General features: G+C 44.6%; 1 protein-coding gene across 1 annotated transcript; it reads left to right on the forward strand.

Moving 5' to 3' along the window:
- The first annotated feature begins 15,750 nt into the window (after positions 1–15,750).
- LOC120924912 lies at positions 15,751–19,794 on the forward strand. The gene is made up of 4 exons (XM_040335880.1): positions 15,751–16,390; positions 16,480–16,639; positions 18,714–18,888; positions 19,042–19,794. The coding sequence occupies exons 1-4, from the start codon at positions 16,210–16,212 to the stop codon at positions 19,345–19,347; spliced, it is 822 nt and encodes a 273-aa protein (XP_040191814.1). The 5' UTR covers positions 15,751–16,209; the 3' UTR covers positions 19,348–19,794.
- Positions 19,795–26,958: the final 7,164 nt, after the last annotated feature.

The raw sequence follows: 26,958 nt of genomic DNA on the forward strand, positions 1-26,958 counted from the left end.
GGCTGTCAATGTAAACAAACAGATCCTGTTCTGACAGGGGAGCAGAGACGGAGAGAGAGAGTGAGTCTGTTCCCAGTGATCAAGAACAGCGATCTCTCTTCCTCCAGTCAGTCCACTCCCCCCCACAGTTTCAAACACCTCCCAGGGAACACATTTAAGCCCCTTGATCACCACTAGTGTTAACCCCTTTCCTGACAGTGTGATTTATACAGTAATAAGTGCATTTATCTTTCGTCCATGGATGGACACGGCTCCTTATAATATTGACTTGTGGGTTATGTTCCTGTTCGATAGAGGACTAGGCAGACATGTTAAGTATTCAAAAAAACATGTGACTTTACAAAGCTGAACAGCCCTGCCCAGGGGGTGGTCCCTCTGGTCATAACCTCTCACACAGCAGCTCAGTTTTTTTTTTTTTTTTTTGCCTAGTAGAGAGGGACCTGGCTCCCTTTTGGGCCCATGGTCCTGAAGAATTTTTGAATACATTTTTTTTTTTGATCCTGAGATCTTCTATCAACTGCCGGCTGGATAATATAGATCCTTGTAGTCTCCCCAGCCCGGCAATCGAGCGTGCGCAGGCCTTTAGCTTCACGCTCGGTCGGCCACAACTTACCCCGTTTGCTCCAGGGGTGGCTGGTGAGCTTATGCTCTAGGGCTCACATATGACTGGACTAGTGCTGTCCTTGTCAGTGAGCCGTGGCCGACAGCCACTCCATACTGCTCGGCTGTGGGTCTGTCATGCGCCAGCGGTTCTCAGGGGACGGGTAAGTAGGTTTCCTCCTGTCTTAGCAGGAGGAACAGCTGGGCAGTCGATGGGGGGGATCTCTTGCCCTCCTTCTCCCCGCCCCCCCTTTCTCTTCGCCCCTTCCCATGCATGCCATGAGCCTGCTGTGTGTACCTGCGGGGGGGGCTGGGTCCTGGTGGGGTGCTGCGGCTATGTCTGGGACCGCTCTCAGTCTGGGTGTTTGCTTTTAACAGGCCTCCACTCAGGGGCCACTGTGTTGTCCGGTCTTCTCGTCCACATCAGCTGGAAAGCACCGCTGCCATTTTCTTTGGGCCGCGCTGCGGTTATTGCAATGCTGGTGGCCGCCATTTTGTTTTGGCCTTGCTGTGACGCATATAATTACAGCGGCCGGCCATTTTCTAGAAGCCATGCTTTTTACATGAGACGGCTGGCAGCAAATTGCGCGGTTTACCTCAGACACTGTTTAGTGTGAGAGTGGACCGCAGAGCTGAGCAATTGCCTTGTCAGGGTGGTGAGTCCCCTGGGTAACCCCTGGTCGGCAGAAGCAAGGAGGGTGTTTTTTTTTTTATTGTGTACCTTGACTTGGTCCCTGAGCCTTGTCAAGTAAGTGGGTCAGCATGGCGTTAGAGGCTGGCGTTTCTTCTCCAGACATTCCGGTGGTAGCAGCTGGGGCCCCTGCGGTTCCTGGGGACGCTTTGTCGACAGTCCTAGAATCAATTTTTGCCAGGGTTGAAGCGGCGTGTGGGCGTACGGGGGGTAAAAAGCGCCCCCTCCCCCACCATCTGGGGAAAGTTCTGACTCAGACTTGGGCCTGGCTGTGGCACGGGACCCCTGTTCTGATGGGTCAGAGTCTAATGACCAGGACCATTCGGACAGCGAGGAAGACTCCATGTACGGGCCAACGCAGGACAAGGCACTCGTTGGCGCACTTATCACTGCAGTGCGGGTAACCCTCAAGCTGGAGGATACTATTGGGGCATCTGCTGAGGCGTCGGTCCCTTTGGTGTCCCATAAGCTGGCCCGCACTGCAAAAGTTTTTCCTTTTTTATGTGACTTATTTTGACAAGTTCATAGACGAGGAATGGGAATGGCCGCAGAGGTCCTTTTCGGTCCCTAAACACACGGCGGTCCGTTACCCTTTTGAGGAGAGCCTTCGGGAAAAAAATGGGCATCTCCCCGCTTGTGGAACCCCCAGTATCTAGGTTGAATATGGTGACCATGATTCCAGTAGAGGGGACCCCTGCTTTTAAGGACCCTGCTGATGGGAGGTCAGAAGCAGTGGGCCACTCTATTTTTGCCATGCTGGGGTTGGCATTGCGGCATAGGTGTCGCAGACCCTTACCGAATGGGTAAAATTGTTGCATCAGGAATTGGAGCAGCAGTATGCTCCCCCTGGCTGCGTGGAACTGGCTGACCAATTGGTGCATGGCCTTAAATATGGCTGCGATGCAGCACCCTTGATTTCTAGAGCCTCAGTATCTGCGGTGGTACTGCAACGCCTGATTTGGCTAAAATGCTGGTCTGCAGACCAGACTTCCAAGAAGGCTCTGGCGGACTTGTCATCCAGGGAGGCTTCAAAAAGCCTCCCTCCCTTGAAGAGCATTATTAAGGATGTCATGGGGGGTAAGGGCATGCTCCTTCCAGAAAAGGGAAGGAGCCGCGCCGTAAGCCAGGGCCTTCCTTTTCCATGCAAAGGTGGTATTTTCGTCGTTCAGGGCCTGCAGGTGGACCTTCCCAGACCGATGAGGGTCCAGCGGGGGGGGGGGGGGGAGAATAGAAGTTTCCCTGGGGCATGGGGCATGGGGTTATCATACCTGTGCTGCTAGAGGAAAGGTTTCAGGGATTCTACTTGAATCTGAAGTCCCAAAGAAGGACGGGGTTCGTCCAATCCTGAACCTCAATGCCTTTTGTGAAGGTTCGGAAGTTCAGGATGGAATCAATTCGCTCTGTGGTCGCTGCACTTCATCTGCAGGATTTTTCTAGCGTCCTTGGACATCAAGGACGCATACTTGCATGTCCCCGTATGCGTCGGGCATCAAAGGTTCCTGCGCTTTGCGATGGGGGAAGACCTCTAACGATTTGTGGCCCTCACCTTTTGGCCTGACATCGGCACCAAGGTGCTTGCCCCGATTCTGGCCTTGCTAAGGCAGCGTGGAATTGCTATCGTGGGCTACTTGAACGATCTTCTGAGAGCCGCTTCAAGCTAGAAATTAGAGGACGTGTCTATAGCCAGTTAGACCCTCTGAGACTTTGGTTGGGGGCTGAACCTCCAGAAATCTGTGTTAGTACTGACTAGAATATCTGGGATTGATCCTGGACTCCTTGAAGGCGAGTTTCTTCCTTTAGAGAAGTTGCGGGCTCTTCGGGCTGTGGTGAAGCTGTTGAAATTCTGCAAATGGTCGTCGCGCCACTTTTGCATGTGAGTCCTGGGTCTCATGGTAGCCTCTTTCGAGGCGGTACCATATGCTCAATTCCACACGAGTATTGCAGAAGGAAATTCTATCCAGATGGGACAAATCCCCATCATCCCTGGATTGTTGGATCCGGGTGAGCCACCTGGTCTGGTAGCTGAAATCCCCAGCCCTTCAGTCCTGAGATTCGTTCCTTCCTTTTCACTGGACGGTGATCATGACGGATGCAAGCTTGATCGGTTGGGGGGGGGGGGGGGGGGGTTCAGTCGACTCGGGGTCACTGGACATGAATCCCTTCTGCCGATCAATGTCCTGGAACTTCAAGCGATCAGGCTGTGCCTCTTCACGGGGTCTCAGGTTACAGGGGCGTCCAATCAGGATCCAGTTGGACAACATCAGGGCAGTGGTATATGTCAACCACCAGGGAGGAACAAGAAGCTCAGCTGCAGCATCGGAGGGCGCTCACATCCTGAGATGGGCAGAAAGGAGCGTGCCAGCTCTATCGGCTGTATACATCCCGGGTGTAGAAAACTGGCAGATGGACTACCGAAGTTGCCAGATGCTGGCCCAAGGAGAATGGTCGCTACACCCGGATGTATTTCACCTCTTCTGCCTGAGATGAGGGCATGCCATGTGGATCTCCTGACTTCTCGACTCCCTCAGAAGGTAATGAGGTTTGTGGCCAAGTGAAAAGATCCTTGGGCAGTCACGATAGATGCGCTGGTGGCTCTGTGGCGTCAGTATCGGCTAATTTATGCTGTTCCCCCCCCCCCCCCCCAAACTTCTTCCTGAGTGGAGGCCGAGGGGATTCCGGTGATTCTAATTGCCCCAGATTGGCCTTGGTGTCCTTGGTATGCCAACCTGGTGGCGGATGTCCCTTAGCGACTGCTGATGTGGGAAGACCTTCTGTCCCAAGGCCCCATACTTCATCCTGCTTTAATGGCATGTGGCTGTTGAAAGCCAGGTGCTAAGGGACCAAGGCCTGTCCGACTCGGTCATTTCCACCATGCTGAGGGCACTTTCTCTCAAAGTTGCTTTTCTGGTGGCCATTACATTTGTTAGAAGGGTGTCTGAGTTGGCGGCCTTGTCTTGCAAGTCCCCATACTTAATCCTCCATAAGGGTAAGGCGGTGTTACGCCCGCAGCCTTCGTTCCGAAGGTATTGTCAGCTTTTCATATAAATGAGGGCATTGTGCTTCCATCCTTATGTCCTCGACCGTCGCATCCTAAGGAGATTGCGTTCCCTAGACGTGGTACGGGGTCTATGGGTGTATCTGTCTGCTACGGCGCTGTTCCGGAGGTCAGACTTGCTGTTTTTTTGTCGGTGACTGGTCCAAAGAAAGGCCTGGCAGTCTCGTCGGCCACCATTTCTCGTGGATCAGACGGTAATTCAGGCCTAGGCCCTTAAATGGCAGGCGCTTCCTTTTCCTGTCTCGGTGCATTCGACCAGGGAAATTGGTGCCTCCTGGGCTTTCCGACATCAAACGTCTGTCTCAAGTGTGTAAGGTGGTGACCTGGTCGTCGGTGAAGATGTGAACAAAGTTTTTTACAAGGTTGATGTGTGTGCATCTTCAGATGCTTGCTTCGGCCGCAAAGTTTTGCAGGTGGTGGTTTAAGGTTGCATCTCCTCCGTTGAGGAGCTCTGGTTTGGGGTGAAGTTTGTTTTACTGCTGTTCCCACCCCTTGTGTGTTTTTTTTTTTTTACACTGCTTGGGGACATCCAACAAATGGAGCGTTCTTTTAATGGTATTTGATCACCTCCTGTGGTGTTTATTTTTTGCACTCTAAACAAGAGCGACCAATTTTGAAAACAGTAAAATGTAGTTTTTGCTATAATTTCCCAATATATTCTACATATTCTTGGTAAAAAAAAATTGCAATAAGTGTATATTGATTGGAGATGCTATAAATTTTACACAAACCAAACTATGGCTTTTTTTTTTTTTTTACTAGTAATAGCAGTGATCTGTGATTTTTAGCGTTATTGTGATAGACAGATCAGGACGTACCTGTACGGGATTTTGTCTAGGGGAGCCAGTCTGCAGCAGTATATCTGTGTGAGCCGGTTAACCACTTCAGTCCCAAAGGGATTTACCCCCTTAATGGCCAGAGCATTTTTATTTATTTTTTAGAGTACTGGCAGGCGCGTTAACTGGTAATTGCAGTCATGCAATTCGAGAATCTTTTGGTGGTATTTGATCATCTCTGCTTTTTTTTTGCAATATAAATGGAAAAGACTGGGAAAAATAAATATATATTTTCTACTTTTTGATATAGATAGATAGATATTCCAAACTTTAGTCATGCATTTAGGCCAAAATGCATTCAGCCACATGTCTTGAATGTAAAAAAAAAATCAATAGGTGTATATTTATTGGTTACAATTGGGGTGCATTTTCTGGAATTTACGCAGATTTTAGTTTGACTCCCGATCTAATTTCTTGAGGTGCTATAATGGAAAGACAGTACAACCCCCCCCCCCCCCATGACTCCATTTTGTAAAGTAGACCCCCCCCAAGGAATTTGCTGAGAGGCTTGTTAAGCACATTGAATATTTATTTTTGTCACAAATATATATATATATATATATATATTTTTTATTATTATTTAAATGACCAAGGTTGTCAGTGGGACTGTTTGGCAGTCTAACCGCATACGGGACCCTGAAAACCAATCACTGCCTTCAGGCTTTCTAAGGGTGTACATTTTTGATTTCACGTCTCACTGCCTATCAGTTTCAGAAGCCGTGAACTGTCCTTGCATTTTATGCAGAATATTAGAAGTTTATGCCACACTCTTCTAACCACTCTAAGTCCTTCCTGACACTTTTTTGTTTGCATGAAAATTTTAATTTTTGCTAGAAAATTACCTTGAACCCCCAAACATATATAATAAGGTCGTACAGATTAAAATGGTGGTTGTTGCAATTTTTTTTTCACACCGTATTTGAATTATAATGTGCAAATGTTTGGTAAAAATATAAATGATTATCTTATGCCAAGTACATAGATACCAAACATGACATGTTTTAAAATTGCGCACAACCGTGCAGTGGCGACAGACTTATCGCAGGGAATGTAAATATCCCCTATGATAACAATATAGATGATTGGAGCCATTTAGGTCTCCGATCAGCTCTGTTTTCAGCTGGTGGAGCCACTGGCTGCTTTCTCGGGTGCCCTCCCATTGCTTGTAAAAGTAGTCCAGCGGCTAATTAGTCGCTGGGGGGGGGGGGGGAGGGAGGAGAATAGCTGGATAGCCTCACTCCAAATAAAAACACCTTTACTGGAAAAATGTAAATCAAGGCATCAAAGGTAGATGCAGACCTACTGCACAGCTGTTAACATGTTTCACACCAGACACCGTGCTCACTAATAGTGTATAGGACTCCGGTCCAATTACATCAACTGGGTAGATGTGACACTTCCACTTGTCCGGCTCATCCGGGAGACTTTCTCCATATGCTATGGAGGTGCCCCAAGCTTGTGAGAGATTGGCATGCTGTGGTTAGAATAATCAACTCTACCCATCAAGTTCAGTTGCCTGTTGATCCACTGGTGTGCTTGCTTGGAGGAGGATTTATGTACTCCTACTTACCGTATGTTGCCCTGCTTAGATTGCTTTATTTGGCAAGAAAGCTGATAGCGAGATATTGGCTATCTAACCGAGTTCCGATGAGCCGGCAGTGGATTCAGGCAGTTAACAAGATTCTTATAATAGAAAAGAATACATACTCCCACAGGAAATAACCACGAAAGTTTGAACAAATCTGGCAGTATTGGTTGGGTTCCCCAGATGTAGCTCCCCCACAACTGGTCCTGAATAGATTATGGCAATGCTGATGATCAGGATAGATGGGCCACCAGGTGCCGACTAGCTCTTATGGTTACAGGATGGATGGGTATTGGGTCAGGTGGATTGAGAGGATATGACAGTGGGCAGTATATACAGGAGAGGAGTTTGTGATACTGAGCAGTATGTACTTGAGATGCGTGTGGAGGGTATGACAGTGGGCACTATGTATAGGAGAGAAGTGTAGAGGGTATGACAGCCGGCACTATGTACAATAAAGGAGTTTATGAATGTGGGCAGTATGTACAGGAGAGGAGTGTGGACGGTGTAATACTGGGCAGTATGTACATGAGATGACTGGAGGGTAATACAATGAGCAGTATGTACAGAAGAAGAGTGTGACAGTGGGCAGTATGTACAGGAGTGTGGAGGGGATGAAAGTGGGCACTATGTATAGGATAGGAGTGTGGAGTAGAGCTGCACGATTAATGGTCAAGAATCGTTATCGTGATCTTTTTCCCGTTGCAATTCTTGATACAGGGTTTCATGATCTTTGACATGAAAAGAATTATCTCTCTGCACTTTGGTATGCAAAGAATTTCCTCTCTACTCTCAGCCAAAAGTCAAAGTCTGGGCAGCCTGCCAAGTTTTGAAAACATTCTTTATCAGTGGAACGTTAAGTCTAAACATTGTACCACATCAAAGGAATAAACTTCTGTATGTAAATTAGGGAACTTAAACACCAAACCTTTTTCTGACGGCTCTTTTCAAGTTAAAATCATTATTATTTTTTTGCTAGAAAATTACTTAGAACCCCCAAACATTATGAATTTTTTTTAGTAGAGATCCTAGAGAATAAAATGGCGGATGTTGCAATATTTTATGTTGCACTGTATTTGCGCAGCAGTCTTTTTAAATGCAATTTTTTAGGAAAAAATTACTTTAATTAATTTAAAAAAAAACTAGCCAGTAAAGTTAGCCCATTTTTTTTTTTTTTTTGTATAAATGTAAAAGATTTTACGCCGTGAGAATCATGGTCTTCATTCTAAGCAAAAAAATAGTGATTCTCATTTTGGCCAGAATCGTGCAGCTCTAGTGTGGAGGGTATGACAGTGGGCAGTATGTACAGGAGAGGAGTGTATGACAGCAGGCACTATGTACAGGAGAGGAGTGTGTAGGGTATGGCAGTGGGCACTATGTATAGGAGAGAAGTGTAGAGGGTATGACAGCTGGCACTATGTACAATAGAGGAGTTTATGAATGTGGGCAGTATGTACAGGCGAGGAGTGTGGACGGTGTAATACTGAGCAGTATGTACATGAGATGACTGGAGGGTAATACAATGAGCAGTATGTACAGAAGAAGAGTAAGGAGGGTATGACAGTGGGCAGTATGTACAGGAGTGTGGAGGGTAAGACAGTGGGCACTGTGTACAGGAGATGAGTGTGTAGCGTATGACAGCAGGCGCTATGTATAGGAGAGAAGTGTGGAGAATATGACAGTGGGCACTATGTACAGGTGAGGAAGATGAAGGAATTTGGGAAGGGAAAATGTACAGGTTTGTGGAAGGATGTTTGGACTGCATAGTGGTTAAGCGAGCCATACATGGATTGAAATTACGCCTATTAGGCAGAGACCAGCCATAGTCGATCTATGTATGGGCTAGCTGGTTTTACACAAGTCAACCTAACTGACTTGAGTACAACCAGCCTGTCAGATTTTTCCCAATACAATCAGTGCTGCCAGCCATAGTTGGCAACACTAATCATTGTATTCACAGGCAGAACACAACACTGCAGGAGTGATCCCCCGTCCACAGGTCAGCAGGTGAGAGGGTGTGTTGGGATAGGCTGGGGAGAGACACTAGTGAGTGGCTGGGTAGGCACTGGCTAGTATCAAAGCAAGATACACACAGGTTACATATGCCACGATCGTTGGAGCGAGAGCAATAATTCTAGCACTAGACCTCCTCTATAACTCTAAACATGTAACCTGTTCCAAAATTGAAAGCATCGCTTGGTAGACAAAAAAATTGTGCTAACTTCAGTGGATTTTTTTTTATGAATGAAACCATTTCTTTCAAAAAAAAAAAAAACACTGTGTAATATAAAAAGTTGCAAAGACCACCCTTTTATTCCATAGGGTGTCTGAATATATATATATATATATATATATATATATATATATATATATATAGTTTGAGGGTTCCGAGTAATTTTCTAGCAAAAGCAATGATGATTTTTACATGTAGGAGAGAAGTGTCAGCATTGGCCTGGGTGGCAAGGGGTTAATTACCATAAGTAATATATAAAAATAATTATTATAAGCACTGTGACCTCATCCTCTCAGTCTGCTGCAGAGTGTGCCAGCTTGTATTTTTTTTTTTAACTGGCCTCTGTGTATGTAGCTTCTGACCAGCTGCGCAAGTAGCCCTGTATCGCCGGAACCATAAATTATAGCAGCCCCATAGGTCTTCATCTACATAGCTACCAAATGTGGGGTCTCTGTAACCCCTGGTTGCTAAGCTACAACCCTCAATGTCGATCTTGAGAAAGGAGCCTGGAGCTGCAGCTCCAATAGCCCCTATGTTAATCCGGCCCTGGGTTCACCACACCCATCTCCTCTGGGCCTCTGCTGCAGAACTGGAACTGTGTGAAGCCTGTAAGGTGAGCAGTCTAAACAGTGTGTGTCAGTGTCATTATGTGCAGAGCCAGAGACTCATACAAACAGGAGGAGTTCACTTTTGGGGAATGTGAACCCCCCCCCCCCCAAAAAGTGAAGGACTACAGGTCCCAGCATGAGCCCTTCAGAGATGAGGATGTGACACCCCCTGCCCCCCTTAACTAGTGAAGGACTACAGGTCCCAGGCATGAACCAATGAAATCTAAGGTGTTCCATTCTTAGATCTCAGGGGTTCATGCTGGGATTTGTAGTCCTTCAATTTTGGTTGTGACCCCTCCAAAAAGTGAAGCACTACAGCTAGGTCCCAGGATGAACCCCTCAGAGCTGAGGACATGACACCCCCCCACCTAGTGAAGGGCTACAAGTCCAAGCATGAACTCCTGGGATCTAAGAATGTAACCCCTTAGATCCCAGGGTTCATTTATGCTTGGATCACATAGCCACCAACAGAGTGGGGGACTCTTACATCAGGGTCCCCTAAGGGGGGACTCTGGGTAGCCTAATGTAAGGGGGTGCTTTCTGGGGACCCTAAAGTAAGGGGACTCTCTGTGGACCCTGATGTAAGGGTGAGGCACTCTGAGGACCCTGATGTAAGGGGGGGCTCTCTGGGGACCCTGGTGTAATGAGGGGGGCTCTTTGGGGACCCTGATGTAAGGAGGGCTCTCTGGGGACCCTGATGTAAGGAGGGCCCTCTGGGGACCCTGATGTAATGAGGGGGGCTGTGGGGACCCTGATGTAAGGGGGGATTTGCACTCGGATATGTAACAATATTTTATTTTTGTATATACATATATATTATAAATACATACATAAATACACACACACACACACACACACACACGTATATTATATACATGTGTATGCCTGCCCAAGCGTATGACTTTCTTTAGTTCCCTGCTATGGGCTCTAGCCCCAGATCTTTTGTAGACCTTGTTGACCTGATGTAAGGGGGGGCTCTCTGGGGACCCTGGTGTAATGAGGGGGGCTCTCTGGGGACCCTGATGTAAGGAGGGCTCTCTGGGGACCCTGATGTAAGGAGGGCTCTCTGGGGACCCTGATGTAAGGAGGGCTCTCTGGGGACCCTGATGTAAGGAGGGCCCTCTGGGGACCCTGATGTAATGAGGGGGGCTCTGGGGACCCTGATGTAAGGAGGGCTCTCTGGGGACCCTGATGTAAGGAGGGCCCTCTGGGGACCCTGATGTAATGAGGGGGGCTCTGGGGACCCTGATGTAAGGGGGGATTTGCACTCGGATATGTAACAATATTTTATTTTTGTATATACATATATATTATAAATACATACACACACACACACATGTATATTATATACATGTGTATGCCTGCCCAAGCGTATGACTTTCTTTAGTTCCCTGCTATGGGCTCTAGCCCCAGATCTTTTGTAGACCTTGTAACGCCCCTGCACATCACTTAAAGGGGTTGTAAAAGATTTTTTTTTTTTCATAATAAGCATCCGTTACCTGCAGACATTCCTCTTTTCACTTCCTCATTGTTCGTTTTTGCTCAGAAGTTGCTCTATTTCAGGGATAAGCAATTAGCGGACCTCCAGCTGTTGCCAAACTACAAGTCCCATCATGCCTCTGCCTCTGGGAGTCATGCTTGATGCTCTCAGAGTCTCGCTATGCCTCATGGGACTTGTAGTTTGGCAACATCTGGAGGTCCGCTAATTGCTTATCCCTGCTCTATTTCTTCTCTGTTCTGTTCACTTCCTGCTTGTCTGATTTTACTCACCACCGTGATGGGAGGCTTTACTGCGGTGGTCAGTAACGTGCTCGCCCCCTCCTGGGAACTACATCTGTGCGGCAGAACGCTCTCTACGTGTTAGAGACTTCAAGGAGGTGTGAATTACTGGGCGTGCCGCAATGCATACTGGGAAATGTAGTTCTTACATGAACGAGCAATGCAAACCAGGAAGTGAATGAGAGAACAGAAACTAGAACACCGGAGGTGATATAGATGAAGGAATTTATTAGGTATTTACTCATTTTTTTAACAGAATCATTACACTATTCTGTCTGTCTACCATGCAGACATTAATTTTAGGAAAAAAAATGTTTTTCTTTAAAACTCATTTAACCATACTCTGAGCAGATACAGCTCAACGGGGGCTAAATTGGAAGCCAGCTGTGATCTGCTATGGCTGCCCTTCATGCTGATCCAGTGGGTTCAAGAAATCCTGTACTGAGGGGAATACATTGGTCCCCCCATTGCTGAACCTATGAATCAGAGTTGCCTGGCTTAAATTTTACACAAATCTGGAACAGGCATGAAGATTTCGAATTCTGAACTCCGCATACTTGCGCCAGATCAATAATTCAAAGTGGGTCAGCCTAACAGCCATGTTACTAGCATTTTCAGGAGGTCAACAAATTTCTGTCAGGAAGGATTTACTTAAAGTTGCACATTATCTTATCTAAAATGTTTTCAGGTGATAAATGACAAGAGGCAGAGGCGGCTCTAGGCTTTGTGAGGCCTAAGGCAAAACTTAGACATGAGGCCCCAATCACGCCCATAATGGGAAAAATAATTTAAGAGATAAAAGAATAACGCCATTTTTACAGAGACCTCCCTGCCCCTCCGCCCCTGCCTCCTGGCGGGTTTAGCAGTGGTCGGCTGCTCCGCCTCCACAATTCGTCTGCAGCAGGCAGCGTTCTATACGAAAGATGGTAATCCTTTACCAGCCCGACCCGTTCACCCTGCCAGCTTGAGGACACTGACCGGGGACATTAGGCTGCCGTGAGGCCCCTTAATGAGCGAGGCCTTAGGCGACCGCCTTCTTTGCCTAATTAGAGAGCCGCCTCTGACAAGGACACTACTGTATATAGTTAGCTGGTAAATGTTTGAGAAAGTAATAGTATGCCCCCTAAAGCAGGGGTCCCCAACCCTCTTGCTGGTGGCCTGTTGATGACCGGACTGCACAGCAGAATGTAAGCGGGGGCCGGACAGGATTATCACAGACTGTGGTTGCCGCTTAAAGGGTCCCTAAAGGAATTTATTTTTTTAGCTAAATAGCTTCCTTTACCTTACTGCAGTCCTGGTTTCATGTCCTCATTGTTCGTTTTTGCTTTGAAGTAGCTGTAATTCTGCTGTGATCTCCACACTTCCTGGTTGCCTGTTTCCTTATAACCATCATACTGGGAGATTTTCACGGTGGTCTAAGCTGTCATTACTGTGTGTCTAAAACTCCTCAGAACCAATCAGATTCATTTTAAAAACAAAACTGCCCTGGATTTGTTTGTTTTTGTTCTGTGAGTCTTCCCGACTCGCCTCTCACCCGGAACTTCATGTATGTACCTTTAAAACCGAAAGTGAAACTAGAGGCAAATTATATGATAGATTAAATTCAATTTTTAATTATTTTTAAAAGGAATCAGTTAACTTTTATGTCTCTATACCCAATAAACAGTCATTTCAGCAAAAAAAAAAAAAATCCTTTAGTGACCCTTTAACTCCTGGGGTAAGGCCATGTCTATGTGTACGCCTAAAAGACACAAAACCTCCTGCGCTCTGGTGTTTCGCCAAACTGGGTACAGCAGTGTGGTCTAACGGCAAAATCAGAAGTCTTGCAGCCCTCCACAGAACAAAGGGTGTTCATATGGCTAAAACGAAAAGAAAGGAGGGCGCACCTACCTTGTGCATTACCACTTAAAATTTTATTAAAAACAGAATAAAAACCAATGGTCCTACTCACAAGACAATCAAGAATAAGCGCTTTTCAGACAGCTGGACTGGACCTCGCGGCACCTGCCACTGGAACATCAGACATCTGAACGGCTGATGCGTTTCTGGGGCGTACCCCCTTCTTCAAAGCCTAGATAGTCCGTGATGTGTACGCCTACCCTGCCGACAATGTCATTCTATTAGGGGGGCAGGAGGAGCTGGTGATCTGCACATAGAGTGGGAGTCTTTTATATTAATAAGCAGGTAATCACCTGCTTGTTAACATGATAAGTTTGCCAGGTTCTGCCCTCCATCCAGATATACAGCTCCTCCCACTCCCCCTGCCTTGCTGATAGGATGACATTGTCAGTGGGGTGGCAGAGCCATTAGAGGACACACAGGCTGAATCCTGCATCTGCAGTGCCAAAGGTGTGACTGTGCTTGGGAGACATAAAGTGAACGTTAGAGTGAAAAGTTGAAGGGGGGGGGTGATTGCTAGGGGTTCTAATATAAAGGGGAGTGCACTGTAATCCTTACAGTGCACACCCCTTTATATCACAGTGCCCCTTTATAGTGCAGTCCCTTTCCCATAACAGCCCCCCTTTACAGTGCAGTCCCCTTACTATCCCATGACAGGGCAGTCTTCATTACACTAATGTAACAGGGACTGCACTGTAAGGCCTGTTTCACACGGACGGCTGTTCTGCCGCAGTTAAAAGCATGTTTTGTTATTTTGAAATTCAGAGAATCCTGGCACAGCATTCACTTGCAGTTGCACATTGTGATTAGCTGTGTTTATGTGCGTTTATATGCGGCTGCGTTGGAACATTCTTGCCATTTCTGATGTGTTTCCTGTTGTTTTTCTTTCCTTGTTGCCGCTGCCATCTGCAGGTGAAATAGTACACTGCGATTACATGCAGTTATGTGCATAGATAGCTGCAAAAAAATCGTTCCTGGACAAATTTATTTTTTCTAACCGCACCAAAACCCCATGTAACAAAATCGTTGCTAAATGCAGTGTGTGAATGGGGATATAGGAAAGCATTGTGTGAGTTTAGCTGCGATAGATAACTTGATCTATCCGCAGCAAAAAGCTGAATTCTATCCACCCGTGTGAAAGGGGCCTAAGGCTGCATTCACACCTGAGCGTTGTTTTTTTGATAATTTTTTCAAGAGTTTGTATCTGGGTTTTTTTACAGAACTTTTCAAGCGTTTTTTGAGCTTTTATTAGCCGATAGAGAAGAATATCATCGATTTTCATCATTTGTTGCTATGTTTTTCAGCTTTTCATCCACTTCTATTTATTATTTATATATATTTTTTTATTTTTTGTAAGGGGTTAGGAGTTAACGTTATGGTCAGGGGTTATTTTATTTATTTACTTATTATTTATCTATTTGGTTAGGTTAGGATTAGGGGTTATAATTAGGCTTAGGGTTTATGATTAGGGGTTATAATTAGGGTTTGGGTTATTTATTTATTTTTTATTATTATTAATTTCTTAATTATTTTTTATTTATTTTTAATTATTGAATTTGAGCAGAGGCATGAGAAAATGCGCCAAAACCCTCAAATCGAGAGTTTCCATGCATTTCTATGGAACAAAAAGCTTAAAAAACACACCAGTCTAGCCAATTTGAGCTTCAAAAAAAGCTCCAGAACTTGTTTGAGCTTCAGGCATTTGGCTTCAGGTGACTTGTAGTGGAGATGTGAACCATCTGAATACAGAATAATTTTATTTTTTTTTCTCCTCCAGTGTTTTGAAGTTTCGAGCTTCAAGCTACAAAATGCTGAGGTCTGAATGGGGCTTAAAAGGGGCACTATAATGTTATGGGGGGCTGTGATGTGAAGGAGAACTGAGGACTGTGGTACTGCTTCAATGGGGGAACTGTGATGAAAAGAGAGACTGTGTTGTGAAGGGTGGCTGAGGAACGACTCCATGAATATCATGTCGTCAACCAACCTGACCTTTGTGAAAGGAGTCAGTTAATAAGGTGAGAGAACACTTAGGCTGGGTTCACACCTTCGCCGCACCTGGCTCACAGCAGGGGTCCAGTGCGTTCTGGTTCACAGTTCCAGGTCCCATTTCAGCCGGAGTTTTGTGCTGAATTGGGACCTGAAACGATCCAAAATACCCACAACGTTTTTGTGCAAATTGCGAATTGGCGTGAACCCAGCCTTAATGGGAGGTAAAGGGTATATGTATGGAGAGCACTTTTTGGACATATCTGCACATGGCAATTGGACTTTTGTTGCATTTTCAGTACTTGAACTATCATTTGTTTGGCTTTACATTTTTTGCTATTGTTATATAGGCGATTACACATTTGTGCTCATTTACGTTATCATACCTTTTTAGCACTAAAAGTTTAGTTATATGGACACAATTTTATGTCTTGTGACCTGATTTTGACCCCCCCCCCCCCCCAATCCGTTTGAACAACTCCCTACATGAGCAAATACAATAAAATCTCTCCAAGTTTGCCTGACAAACTAAAATTTATTTTGACCCACCCTGTGATATTGTTCAACCTTTTGAGATTAGAACCTGATGACCCCCCAGTCAACTTGAAACCATCCCCACATAAGCAAATACAATGAAAACAAAGGTTGCCTGGCAGATTGCATTTCATTTTGACTTGTGATGTTTTCCAGATAGCTTGAGACAATGAGTCTGACCCCACTGTCTGCTCCCCCCTCCAACTTTAGGTGATCCTATGAAATCTCTCACATGTTACCTAGGAGACTGACCCACCCTTTTATTTTCAGCCAACCTAGAAACTTGTCCACTGTGTCACCTTACCCTCCCCCTTCTTAACACATCCTGCCTGGAAAACAAAGGACAGACATCACACTGCATCAGAAGACATTTGGAGCAGTAGATCACCCAAGGACTACCAAAATGCCCAAAGATATTACAGAGACCCAGCTTATTGCAGCTGTCCAACAACATCCACAGCTGTGGGACAAGTCCCATCACCTGCATTCTGTCAGGACTGCCCAAAGGAATTGTTGGGAAGAAATTGCTAAATCTCTTACCCCAAACTGGAATGATCTTTCACAACTTCGGAAGAAAAATCGCTGTAAGCACATATTTTTGCATAGCTTTTTTTTGTTGGTATGTAAATTAGGGTTAACATGTTTATTGATATTTACTCTTGTTCTTTCACAGTTGAATCCTTCCAGACAAGATGGAAGTCCTTGCAGGACAGGATTCAAAAAGATATCCGCAAAGATGAGGATGCACATCAAAGTGGAGCACCAGCAACACATAAGGCACATCCTCTAGCGGCAGAGCTTTCGTTCTTGAAGGATTCTTTTGCTCCCAGAGAGTAAGTGTTTTTTTATATATATTTTAACACTTCTATCTATTTATTTATTTTTATCTTTTTTTTTTTGTTTTGTTTTTTGGGGGGTGTTTTTGATTGGATAATTTTTTTATAATTTTATAAATATAAATATATATATATATATATATATATATATATATATATATATATATATATATATTGTACATTTTTTACAGTAGTTTTAAATTACAATATTGAAAATGTATTGGAAATAATATATTTAGTTTGCGTATATATTTTAATTTGATAATTTCTGCAATATAAAAAACACAATTAAATGTTTTTACAATTTTAATTACATTTTTTTTATTTTATTTTTTATATATATATGTTTTTTTAAGTCCATTGAGGGACACTGCTCCATTCCCTCCTTTATTGTCTTCCCTTTTTGGTTTTCTACAACTAGCAAGGTGGGGAAGAGGGTTATGCCCTTAAGCCCAGGTTCACACTGGGCTGCGGGAGTGAAGTCGTGCGAGTTCAGCTGAAGTCGCACGATTTCACTCCCGCTGGCAGTCCCGATTTCGGCAGCGATTTAAGAGACATCTGTGCAGGTTTCTGCACAGATGTCAATGTAAATCGCGGCCCGAAATCGCAAAAAGTAGTACAGGAATTACTTTTTGAAATCGGTGCGGCGTCGCACCGATTAGGACAGTGCCATTGCCGGCAAATGCCGTCGATTTGAGATGCGATTTGACATGTCAAATCGTACCCAATGTGAACCAGACCTAAAGGATAATTTGTTTTATTTAATTTTTTTAAATAACAAACATGTTATACTTACCTCCACTGTGCAACTCCTTTTGCAGAGTGGCCCCAAACCTGGTCTTCTGGGGTCCCTCGGAGGCTGTCTCGGCTCCTCCGCTGGGGAGCGCTCTCCCATGGGGGTTAGTTCTTGCGGGCACCCTCCCGTGATACAGTGAGCGGCTATAGCCACCGGCTGTATAACTTGGCCCCCCGCGCCCCGCGTCATTGGATGTGATTGACAGCAGCACGAGCCAATGGCTGCGCTGCTATTAATCCATCCACTCTAGCCAATTAACGACCAGACAGAGCGGAGAAGAGGTTGTTGGGGGCGAGCGCAGCAGGTGAACATGCTCAGGTAAGTAAAACGGGGGGCCGTAACTGTCAGATTTTTTTTCACCTAGAGGCCCCTTTCACACGGGGCGGACCGTATGCCCGCTTTTTCATCCATCAGTGTACGGATTAAAAAGGGACATACATTGGTCCCTATGAGATCGCGGGCGTCAGCGGATGAACATCCACTGACACCCGATCTCGTCTGCTTCCGCATTCCTCCGATTCTGCAGACAGAGGAAAACCCTATTTTTCCATTGGTCATCAGATCGGGTTTACATGGAGAGACGGTCCGTGTTCATCCGATCCCCCCCCATAGAGGAGAGCGGAGAAAAGACAGTGTGCGGGGACCGCCCTGTCATCCGCCGTCTCAGCGGGGATCAACGGAGAGATCCCCGCTGAGCAAGCCGAGGTTCACAGGGCATTACTGATCCGCCCTGTGTGAAAGGGCCTTAATGCATAGGATCATGTACACTACAGCTGGTAAACTGAAGTTTAGAAGTAGTTGGGTGGGTTTTTTTCAGCAGCCCCTGAACTCTCCTCAATGTTCTCTTATGTATACATGTACACTCAGTGGTTTAGAGGCAGTTGAGGTTACAGGCATTTTTTGAAAGCAGAAAAATTGCGTTCAGGACTATTGTTTACCAGCATTTCAAACGGCAATTGCTTCTAACTGCGTTTATGCGCATTTGCATTCATAAGTGTTTTTTAAAGGGGGAAAAAAAACTTTTGATAATTCTTGAACATTTAAATTGTTGAATAAACACTTTCACCAGATGCTATTGTCTGCAAGCTTGACACACCGTTTGGACGTTGACCCACCATGTGATATTTCCCCTCATCAGTCAACTATTTAATAAAATATCTGACTAGAAGTTGACTTGTAGATTGACCCTGAAGTTGAATGGGATTTCGATCCACCCTGTGATTTGCTCAACCTTTTGAGATTGTAAACTGATTTTTTACAAAAATTTTTTTTTAGAACATCTAATATTACAGAAGAAGAGGTGTCTTCAGACATAGAGAGGGAACAGTTGGTTGACCGGTTGTCCCAGTTTGAGCCCTTTGTAGAAGACACAATGGAGGAGGGGCCCAATACCTCCGCTCCTACGGCCACTACCACTCCAGTCTCCCTCAGGTCAGAGCTTCCAAGCCAGGTATATAAATTTTACACATTATCCATCTCTCCATAAATCTCCATCTATATCGCCATCTATTATTTCTTTATAGCTGTATTTCAGATGCATCCATCTATCTTTACATCTAACTCCATTCTCAATGGTAATATTGTGTTTTTTATATCTTTGTAGCCTAGTCGTATTGTCAACTCCCCTCCACGCCGTCGCATGCGGGGACGTCGACGGAGGGAAACGGAAATGTCTTTTGCTGAGGAATGCATAATGCAGTTAAGAGCAGAAGAAGAATTACGCCGGGAACGCATACGTAATGATGTGTTCCTGGACATGAACAATAGTAGAACAATCTTCTGCAGAAGCTTGTATTTTCTATTGGAGGAGCTATCAGATGAGCATGAGAGCCAGTGCCGTGAGAATATATACAGCTTTGTTATTGCATGCCTTAAAGCACAAAGAGAGTCGCGTCCCCATGCTGCATAGTCGTTCCTGGTGGAAGCATACAGGACACTGTTCATGAGGATTACAGGCAACCAAGAAGTTCTGCCATTTCACATCATGGTTCCCCAAACGATGTTCCCCTCAACCAGCACTGGACCTGCAGGAACACAGTACCCTCTGGCAGTGACAGTGTCTTCCCCTCTACTACCCCATGTAGTGAATCAGCCCCCTTCTCTAAAAAGGATGGCCCATCCTTATCCAAGTGTTTGATAGTTCACCATCAATATACCCCACTTGCCAGCAACTGTTATGTTAACCACTTGCCTACTGGGCAATTATACCCCCTTCCTAACTAGGCCAATTTTCAGCGCTTTCACATTTTGAATGACAACACGATCCTTATTTTTCACAGATATTTTTCTCAATAGAGCTTTCTTTTGGTGGTAGCTATTCACCACTGGGTTTATTATTTTTTTGCACTATAAATAAAAGCCTGAAAATTTGGTAAAAAAAAACATTTTTGGCCAAATGTTTTGCTGCTTCATATCTTTGGTAAAAATGACCCAAATCGGTGTATATTATTTGGGCTCTGTGAAAGTTATAGAGTCTACAAGTTATGGTGCCAATTGAAAATTGATCACACCTGATGTACTGAAGGTCTCAAGGATTTCTTGAGACCCTAACAAGCCAGGAAAGTACAAATATCCCCCCCCAAATGACCCCTTTTTGGAATGTAGACATTCCAAGGTATTTAGTAAGAGGCATGGTGAGTTTTTTTTTTTTTAAGTTGTAATTTTTTTCCACATTGCTGTGCAAAATAAAGATAAAATTTCTAATATTAACAAGTTATTTCTCTCACGTGACATATGCATACTTGCAACTACACCCCAAAACACATTCTGCTACTTTTGAGTATGGCGATACCACATGTGTGAGACTTTTACACAGCCTGGCCACATACAGAGGACCAACATACAGGGAGCACCGCCAGGTATTCTAGGGACATAAATTACACATCTAATTTCCTGACTACCTATTACACTTTTGTGAGGCACTGTGATGGCACTGATGAGGCATGGATGAGCAATGATGAGGAACGGATGGGCACTGGAATTCCAGCCCACGCACGCTGCTGCAGTCTCCCTTCTCTCCTCACATACAGGACATGACGCCGGTTTGTTGACAAAATGATCGCTCCATCATTGGACAGAGAGATCACATGGTAGAGATTGGCCCTTTACCCCGATCCGTGATGTGCTGGGTCCCGAGGACCCGGCTATCACAAACACTCCTGGCTGTTCACTCCAGGGTGTGCACAAGAAGCCCAAGCATTGGAGGATGTCAATAGACGCCCTCCCAGAACTAGCTGGTCGCGCTGTAGCCATCATTTGGCTATAGCGCGGACGTCAAGTGGGTAAACTAAGTGGTGGTATTGTCAATTTATTTGTTAATATTCAATTTGCAAAGTTTTGACATTGCACTTTTCAAAGGCCAGTTGGTAAGGCCTTTAAGTATTTTACATATGTTTTATTGTTAATTATACAAGTTAATATATTTTTTGATGTGCGGTTTTATAAATAAATCTTTTAAAAAACATTGTTATTTTATTTTAAACTTTTTTGCACCTTAGATTTATGTTCATGTGTGTCTGCTGGTTATTTCAGTTTCCCTATTCCCCCACATACCAGAATACCTAAACGCACATTTCATGTGTGTGTTGGAGAAGTGGCCATCTCTTAAGACGGCCATTTTGCCCCATACGTATGAACAGCGCATCACAAAGGGTCACGTTGTGTGTTCAAATGGTGATTTCAGTTTCCCTCTTCCCCTACACACCAAAAAACCTAAACGCACATTTTATGCGTGTGTTGGAGAAGTGGCCATCTCATAAGACGGTCATTTTGCCCCACACAGATGACAAAACAATGTCGGCATGCTAACATAAAAGAAAACCAATATTTTTTTTAATCATTTAATCAACACTCCTTTATTTGTGAACTATCAGTAAAAAAAAATCAAAAATAACTTGTAAATAGATATTAAAGTGTAAGTAACCCCCCCCCCCCCTTATCGTTTTAAGCCAAGGAAGCTGCCATCTTTGCCTCTGTTTAATCTACATCTGCCATGATGCTGCACATGTGATCTGTTATGACACCAGCCATTGGATGGTTTGACAATTTGGTTGAGAGCACAACCAATGGGAGTGTTACATTTCCGGCACGTGCCAGAAATGAAAATGTTTTATGGATGTGTTTACTTCTGCTTTAAAGAAGATATGTGCATCCTGCCAGGGCAAGCTACCATCTGGGGAAACAAAATAATCGGTAAACTGATTTCTTATGGTCATAACTCAAGCAGTGAAGTGCAGGTTCATGAACTGAATGTTCTGTGCAGGGTTTGGAGGTGCAAGGCTCAATGGATCCTCTCTCTATCAATCACAAAGTTATGTAGAACACAGCAGGCAAGAACTACTTTTATAGTGTTCTCCTCATCCAATTGCATCGCAGATAGGAGTACCCGCCACTTAGCTGCACATATTCCAAATGTGCACTCGACAACTTGTCTTACGCAGCTTAGTCTATAGTTGAATTTTTTTTTCTTGTAACTACAGATTTGGGTGGCTTTTTAACTTGAACATGTTTCCAATCCAGAGCTCCAATGCAATTTGGAAAGTCATTTTTTTCCCCCAAAATTCATCAATCCCTCCTTCCCACATCTGTTCATTGGCACAGGCATTACATCACTATGTAACACCTCCCACATTGCAAAGCAGGTTTCACATACCACTTTTGTAACTGTTGCAACACCCAGCAGAAAGTATTGGTGTAGGAATGCAAAGGATTAACCTGTGGCCAGAAATCTGAAAGGGATATATTATCATTAAATATACAGCAGATAACAATAAATTTGCATTTAAAAGCAAAATAATAAAAAAATGTATGTTGGAAAAGAGGATAATAAAATTTAAAATAAAAATTTAAATAACAAATTGGAACAAAATAAAATAATAAGCAATATAATAAATCAATAATAAGAGAGGGAAATGTACAGTATATATATTTAAATATATACACACGCATACCTGAGAGTCACCAAGAGATGCTCCTCTGGTAACAGCTCTACCTCATAATGGTGTACATGTGAGTTAGACGGGGTCACAGCCTCTCCAGGAGATTATCAAAGGTGCAGGTAGACATCCTTGTAAAGTATCATTTCGCATATTGGAAAAGTATCCCAAATACATGTGCTGAGCCATCAATGGATGAGTCCAGTAGAGACAAACCCTGGTCCTCTCATGCAATTTCCTACATGTTTGGAGCCTCAGCAACATCAGGAGCATTTTCTCACATATGCTCATGATGGGATCCATAGTGAAAACACAGAAGACGGCTATCTAAAAGCACACTGTTCTCTCTGCTGCTGCTCTTTTCTCTCACAAAATGTCTGAAATAGTTAATAATACTTGTTTTTCGTGCATTGTAGGCAATTGGGAGGGTCTCCTGAGGTTATCTTTAAAAACGCTTCTAAACGCAAATGCTCATAACCTCCACTCAACACGGTATGTAAAATCGGCATTAAACACGTTTTTAACCATCGGTTACTAGCTGTCAAGTTTCCAGCATTCAGAAAAGGTTTTCAAATGGCCTGTGTACATGAAGCCTTAAAGTGGTTGTAAAGGCTCAAGTTTTTTTTACCTTTTTATACATTTTTTTTTATTATTATTATTATTTATTCATTTAATTTACAAATTCATTTATTTTTTTCATTATTATTATTTTTTTTTTTACAATGCTTATTGGGGAGGAGGGGGCAGTGGATGGTTTCAGTAGTTTTTTATTTTATTTTTTTACACATTGTTTTTTTTTATTATTATTATTTATTGCAATTCTTTTTTTCTTTTATCAGCCCTGTTGGGGGGCTTTGGTGAGAAATCAGGGGTCTGAACAGACCCCTGACATCTCTCCTTTGAATGAACAGGAGAAAGAATAGGAGACAGGGGCCCCTGTTCATTTATAAACTGAAACATTGTAAACAGTTTACAATGCTTCAGTTATTAATGAACAAAGTCAGTGATTGATTCAGAAAAGGAGGGGGCTGGTAAATGACATGTTTACTGGCCACTTCCTCCCCTCTCCATTTTGACAGTTTGCTGCGGGGGAAGAAGGGGGACAGGAAAAGGACAAAGGGGGACAGTCGGCACGATCGGTGTGGGCAGTCACAGGCACTGTATACCTTTCAATTAAACAGCTGACAGCTGTGGGAATGAGAGGATGAGAAGTGGAGATACCGCAGCTGTTAGCTGCAGTATACAGGGAGATCGGTGCCTGAAACTGCTGCCTCGACCATCAGCTAGGGCCGGCTCATCCATAGGTGCAGGGTGTGTCAGACCATAGTGACCCCCCCTCTTTGGGACCCATGTGCAGTGAAGACCCTGTACCCATGGATGATACACCACTGGCGCTGTCACAAACTGCAAGTAGGGAGGCTCTTTGTTGCAGAAGATGCATGTCTCTTCTGCAATAAAATACACCTACCTGCTTGCTCACAGGACTCTTTGTCATGTAAACTAAGTTGTCCTGGCACACAGGCATGAACAGCTGACTCCTGTACATGCGCAGTAGTGACATCACCCAGAAAAAAAATGCAGGTGCTGGTAAGGGATGGGGACCATTGAAGGTTTAGCTCCCTTTAGTTTTACTTTAAAGTGGATTTAAACGCTCCTATTCTCTACAGCCAATAAAGATGCCATCATAGCCTCTGTTTGATCTGCAGTTGCCATGGTACTGCACATGTGATCAGTTATGACACCAGCCATTTGCTAGCTTGACAGTTCAGTTGAAAGAGCAAGCAGCTGTGACAGTTTTTATTTGTGGCATGCCTTGAATGTAACTGTTTTGAGAAACCATTAAAACCAATGGTTTAGTTTTTCTTTAAACTTTGAAAATGAAAGCTAGAAGCTGATAGGTTGCACAACTGCTCCAGGTGCTGTCTTCTTCGGGCTTAGTAATCTTCCCTCATAATCCATTTATACATACTAAAAGATAGAAGATTGGCAGTGTATGGCCTGGTCTGGCCAATCCAATAAACGAAAAGACAAACCTAGTGCTCAAAGGCACAGTATAACCCCTCAGGATTTTTAGGACAGACAAGGTGAGTATTTAAAAAGTATTGTTTATTGGAAACATTTGATAATCTATACAGTATAAAAAAATCAATTGCAGTAAAAAAATACAGGCAAGAATATAAATGCCCTCTGGTGTGAAGGGCTATTGCACTTAGCTGTAGGAGATGACGCCTGACATGTTTCAGACCCCTAGGTTCTTCTTCATAGGCTGAATGTCATCTAAAGCATACATACGTCTATGGAGTGAACATATATGAACTTTAGTATAAGAGTGCAATTTTAACATTGATCAACCTATTGCATGGAATTGAACATCCATGCAAGTACAAAAAATAGGCATAGAAGGCTGATACGCACTTGCATGAGCCGATCACCAATGAACCATGAGGGGGACCTGGCAGGGGTGGAATTAGCCTGTACTGTAGTTGTTACATAGTGGGGCAGATGGTAAACTCTGAGATAACAAGACACCAAAGGGCAGAAGCTGGATATGCTCAGTGTGACTGCGAGAACACTGTATAGATTATCAAATGTTTCCAATAAACAATACTTTTTAAATACTCACCTGGTCTGTCCTAAAATTCCTGAGGGGTTATGCTGTGCCTATGAGCACTAGGTTTGTCTTTGCTCATAGTCCATTTATGTTGAGAAAATGCTTGCCCACAGTGGATTTACTCAGGGTGGGCGGCACAGACAGGCTGGACAATATACTTTCTGTTTACAAAAACACAGAACAGTGTGTACATTGATGTGTCAGTTTCTTCTCCCTGCAAAACAGGGAGAAAAAACAGCCAGATAGTAAAGTAAAAGCAGCATACATTACACATTTTTAGATACAGGGGAATCTCGGCCCCTCCCACAAGAGCGGTATCACGTGACCCCATAGCTGTGTTGTGAGAAAAGATTTTTAGCCTTTTCATTTAAAAAAAAAAAAACACACACACACACACACTATAGCTATTGACCGTGTAATCTGGAGGGGATACATGTAACAGCACAATGTGACTTTACAAACACTTAAACGCCTTGATTGCCCCTGGAGTTAACCCCCCTTCCTAACCAGTGTCATTAGTACAGTAACAGTATATAGTATTATCACTGATCACTGCATTAGTGTCACTAGCAATGTCAGTGTCAGTTAGTGACCATCCTAGATAGTTTCTGTTAGTGCCAGATTAGCCGCCACCCTATCGTAGTCCCACTATAGGTCGCTGTTCACTGCCATTACAGTATAACTAACGTCTTTAGCTTTCAGTATATTTCCCATTAGGGTTGCAGCAATACTGTCATGGACGCACGCCTCTTAGACCTGTAACAGGGCTCAGGTGCAACCCAACCAGCAGGATTCCAACGATAAACAGACGTGCGCCAATGCGCATGCACCGAAAGCGCACATGCGCGCGCACAGTAGCGGTGCCTTGGAGCCCAGTGGCCTATAAAAGGGGGCTGCTGCTTCTCATCCGTTGCTGTATGATCTGCAGCTTATCCCGAGACCTGACGCTGACCTGTATCCAGCTGACCTGCATCCTCTGCACTCCAACCAACTCCAGCCTCTCTCAGTGGTCATCGTTTCCGGTCTTAGAGTACCCAGCAGGCACTCATACCTCACTGTGCTCCTACGGTCACTGTCCCAACTCCAGTGACCCTGGCCGGCTGTCTTCTGGCGGGTGCCATCCCTGCCTCCTCCTCCCAGTAGCATCACTAGAGAGATGCGTACAGCACTCAGGTGACACCCTGCCATTTTTTAACTGGGGTAAAAGCCTGTACCAGTGGCAGAACTCCCAGCTTGTCCATGTCCCGCCTGTCAAAATGATTGGTTGCTGGGTCCGCCTTGCCAATCAGGTGCATGGAGGCCCCAGGATTTAGAGGAGAAGGATGCAACTTGCTCCGCCTCCACCTAGTGTTGAACTTCTCACTAACAACGGAAGGGCCTGGATTCTGAGGAGACTTTCTATCAGGACTGGGACAGCTGGATGGCCGGAAGTCTGAGGGGACCTGAGTGCAATCTGGACAGGGACACTACTAATGTGAGTGAGCAGAGCTCCAGCGATGGCTGCACACTAAGAAGGGGGAACGGGGCAGAGATCACACAGGTGTATTCTAGAGGGAGTAAGGACAGGCTTCCCCAGAGCTGTGTACACTGACTGCAACGTCATCACACCATCCACAGTACTTATATCATGTCTGCAGTCTGTGACTTTCTCCTGTACCATGCCTGCAGTCTGTGACCGTCTCCTGTACCATGTCTGCAGTCTCTGACCGTCTCCTGTATCATGTCTGCAGTCTCCGAATGTCTCTTGTACTATGTATGCAGTCTCTGACCCTCTCCTGTACCATGCCTGCAGTCTCTAACTGTCTCCTGTACCATGTCTGCAGTCTCTGACCGTCTCCTGTATCATGTCTGCAGTCTCCGACTGTCTCTTGTACTATGTCTGCAGTCTCTTACCCTCTCCTGTATCATGTCTGCAGTCTCTGACCGTCTGATGTACCATGTCTGCAGTCTCTGACCGTCTCCTGTACCATGTCTG

Source organism: Rana temporaria, chromosome 1 (genome assembly GCF_905171775.1).
Source record: "Rana temporaria chromosome 1, aRanTem1.1, whole genome shotgun sequence".
NCBI lineage: Eukaryota > Metazoa > Chordata > Amphibia > Anura > Ranidae > Rana > Rana temporaria.

Excerpts from the sequence above, each read along its gene's own strand:
- LOC120924912 (XM_040335880.1), top strand. The coding sequence starts at position 16,210 with ATGCCCAAAGATATTACAGAGACCCAGCTTATTGCAGCTGTCCAACAA. Across the intron at positions 16,391-16,479 it reads ACTTCGGAAGAAAAATCGCT|TTGAATCCTTCCAGACAAGA; the intron begins GTAAGCACATAT and ends GTTCTTTCACAG. Across the intron at positions 16,640-18,713 it reads GATTCTTTTGCTCCCAGAGA|AACATCTAATATTACAGAAG; the intron begins GTAAGTGTTTTT and ends ATTTTTTTTTAG.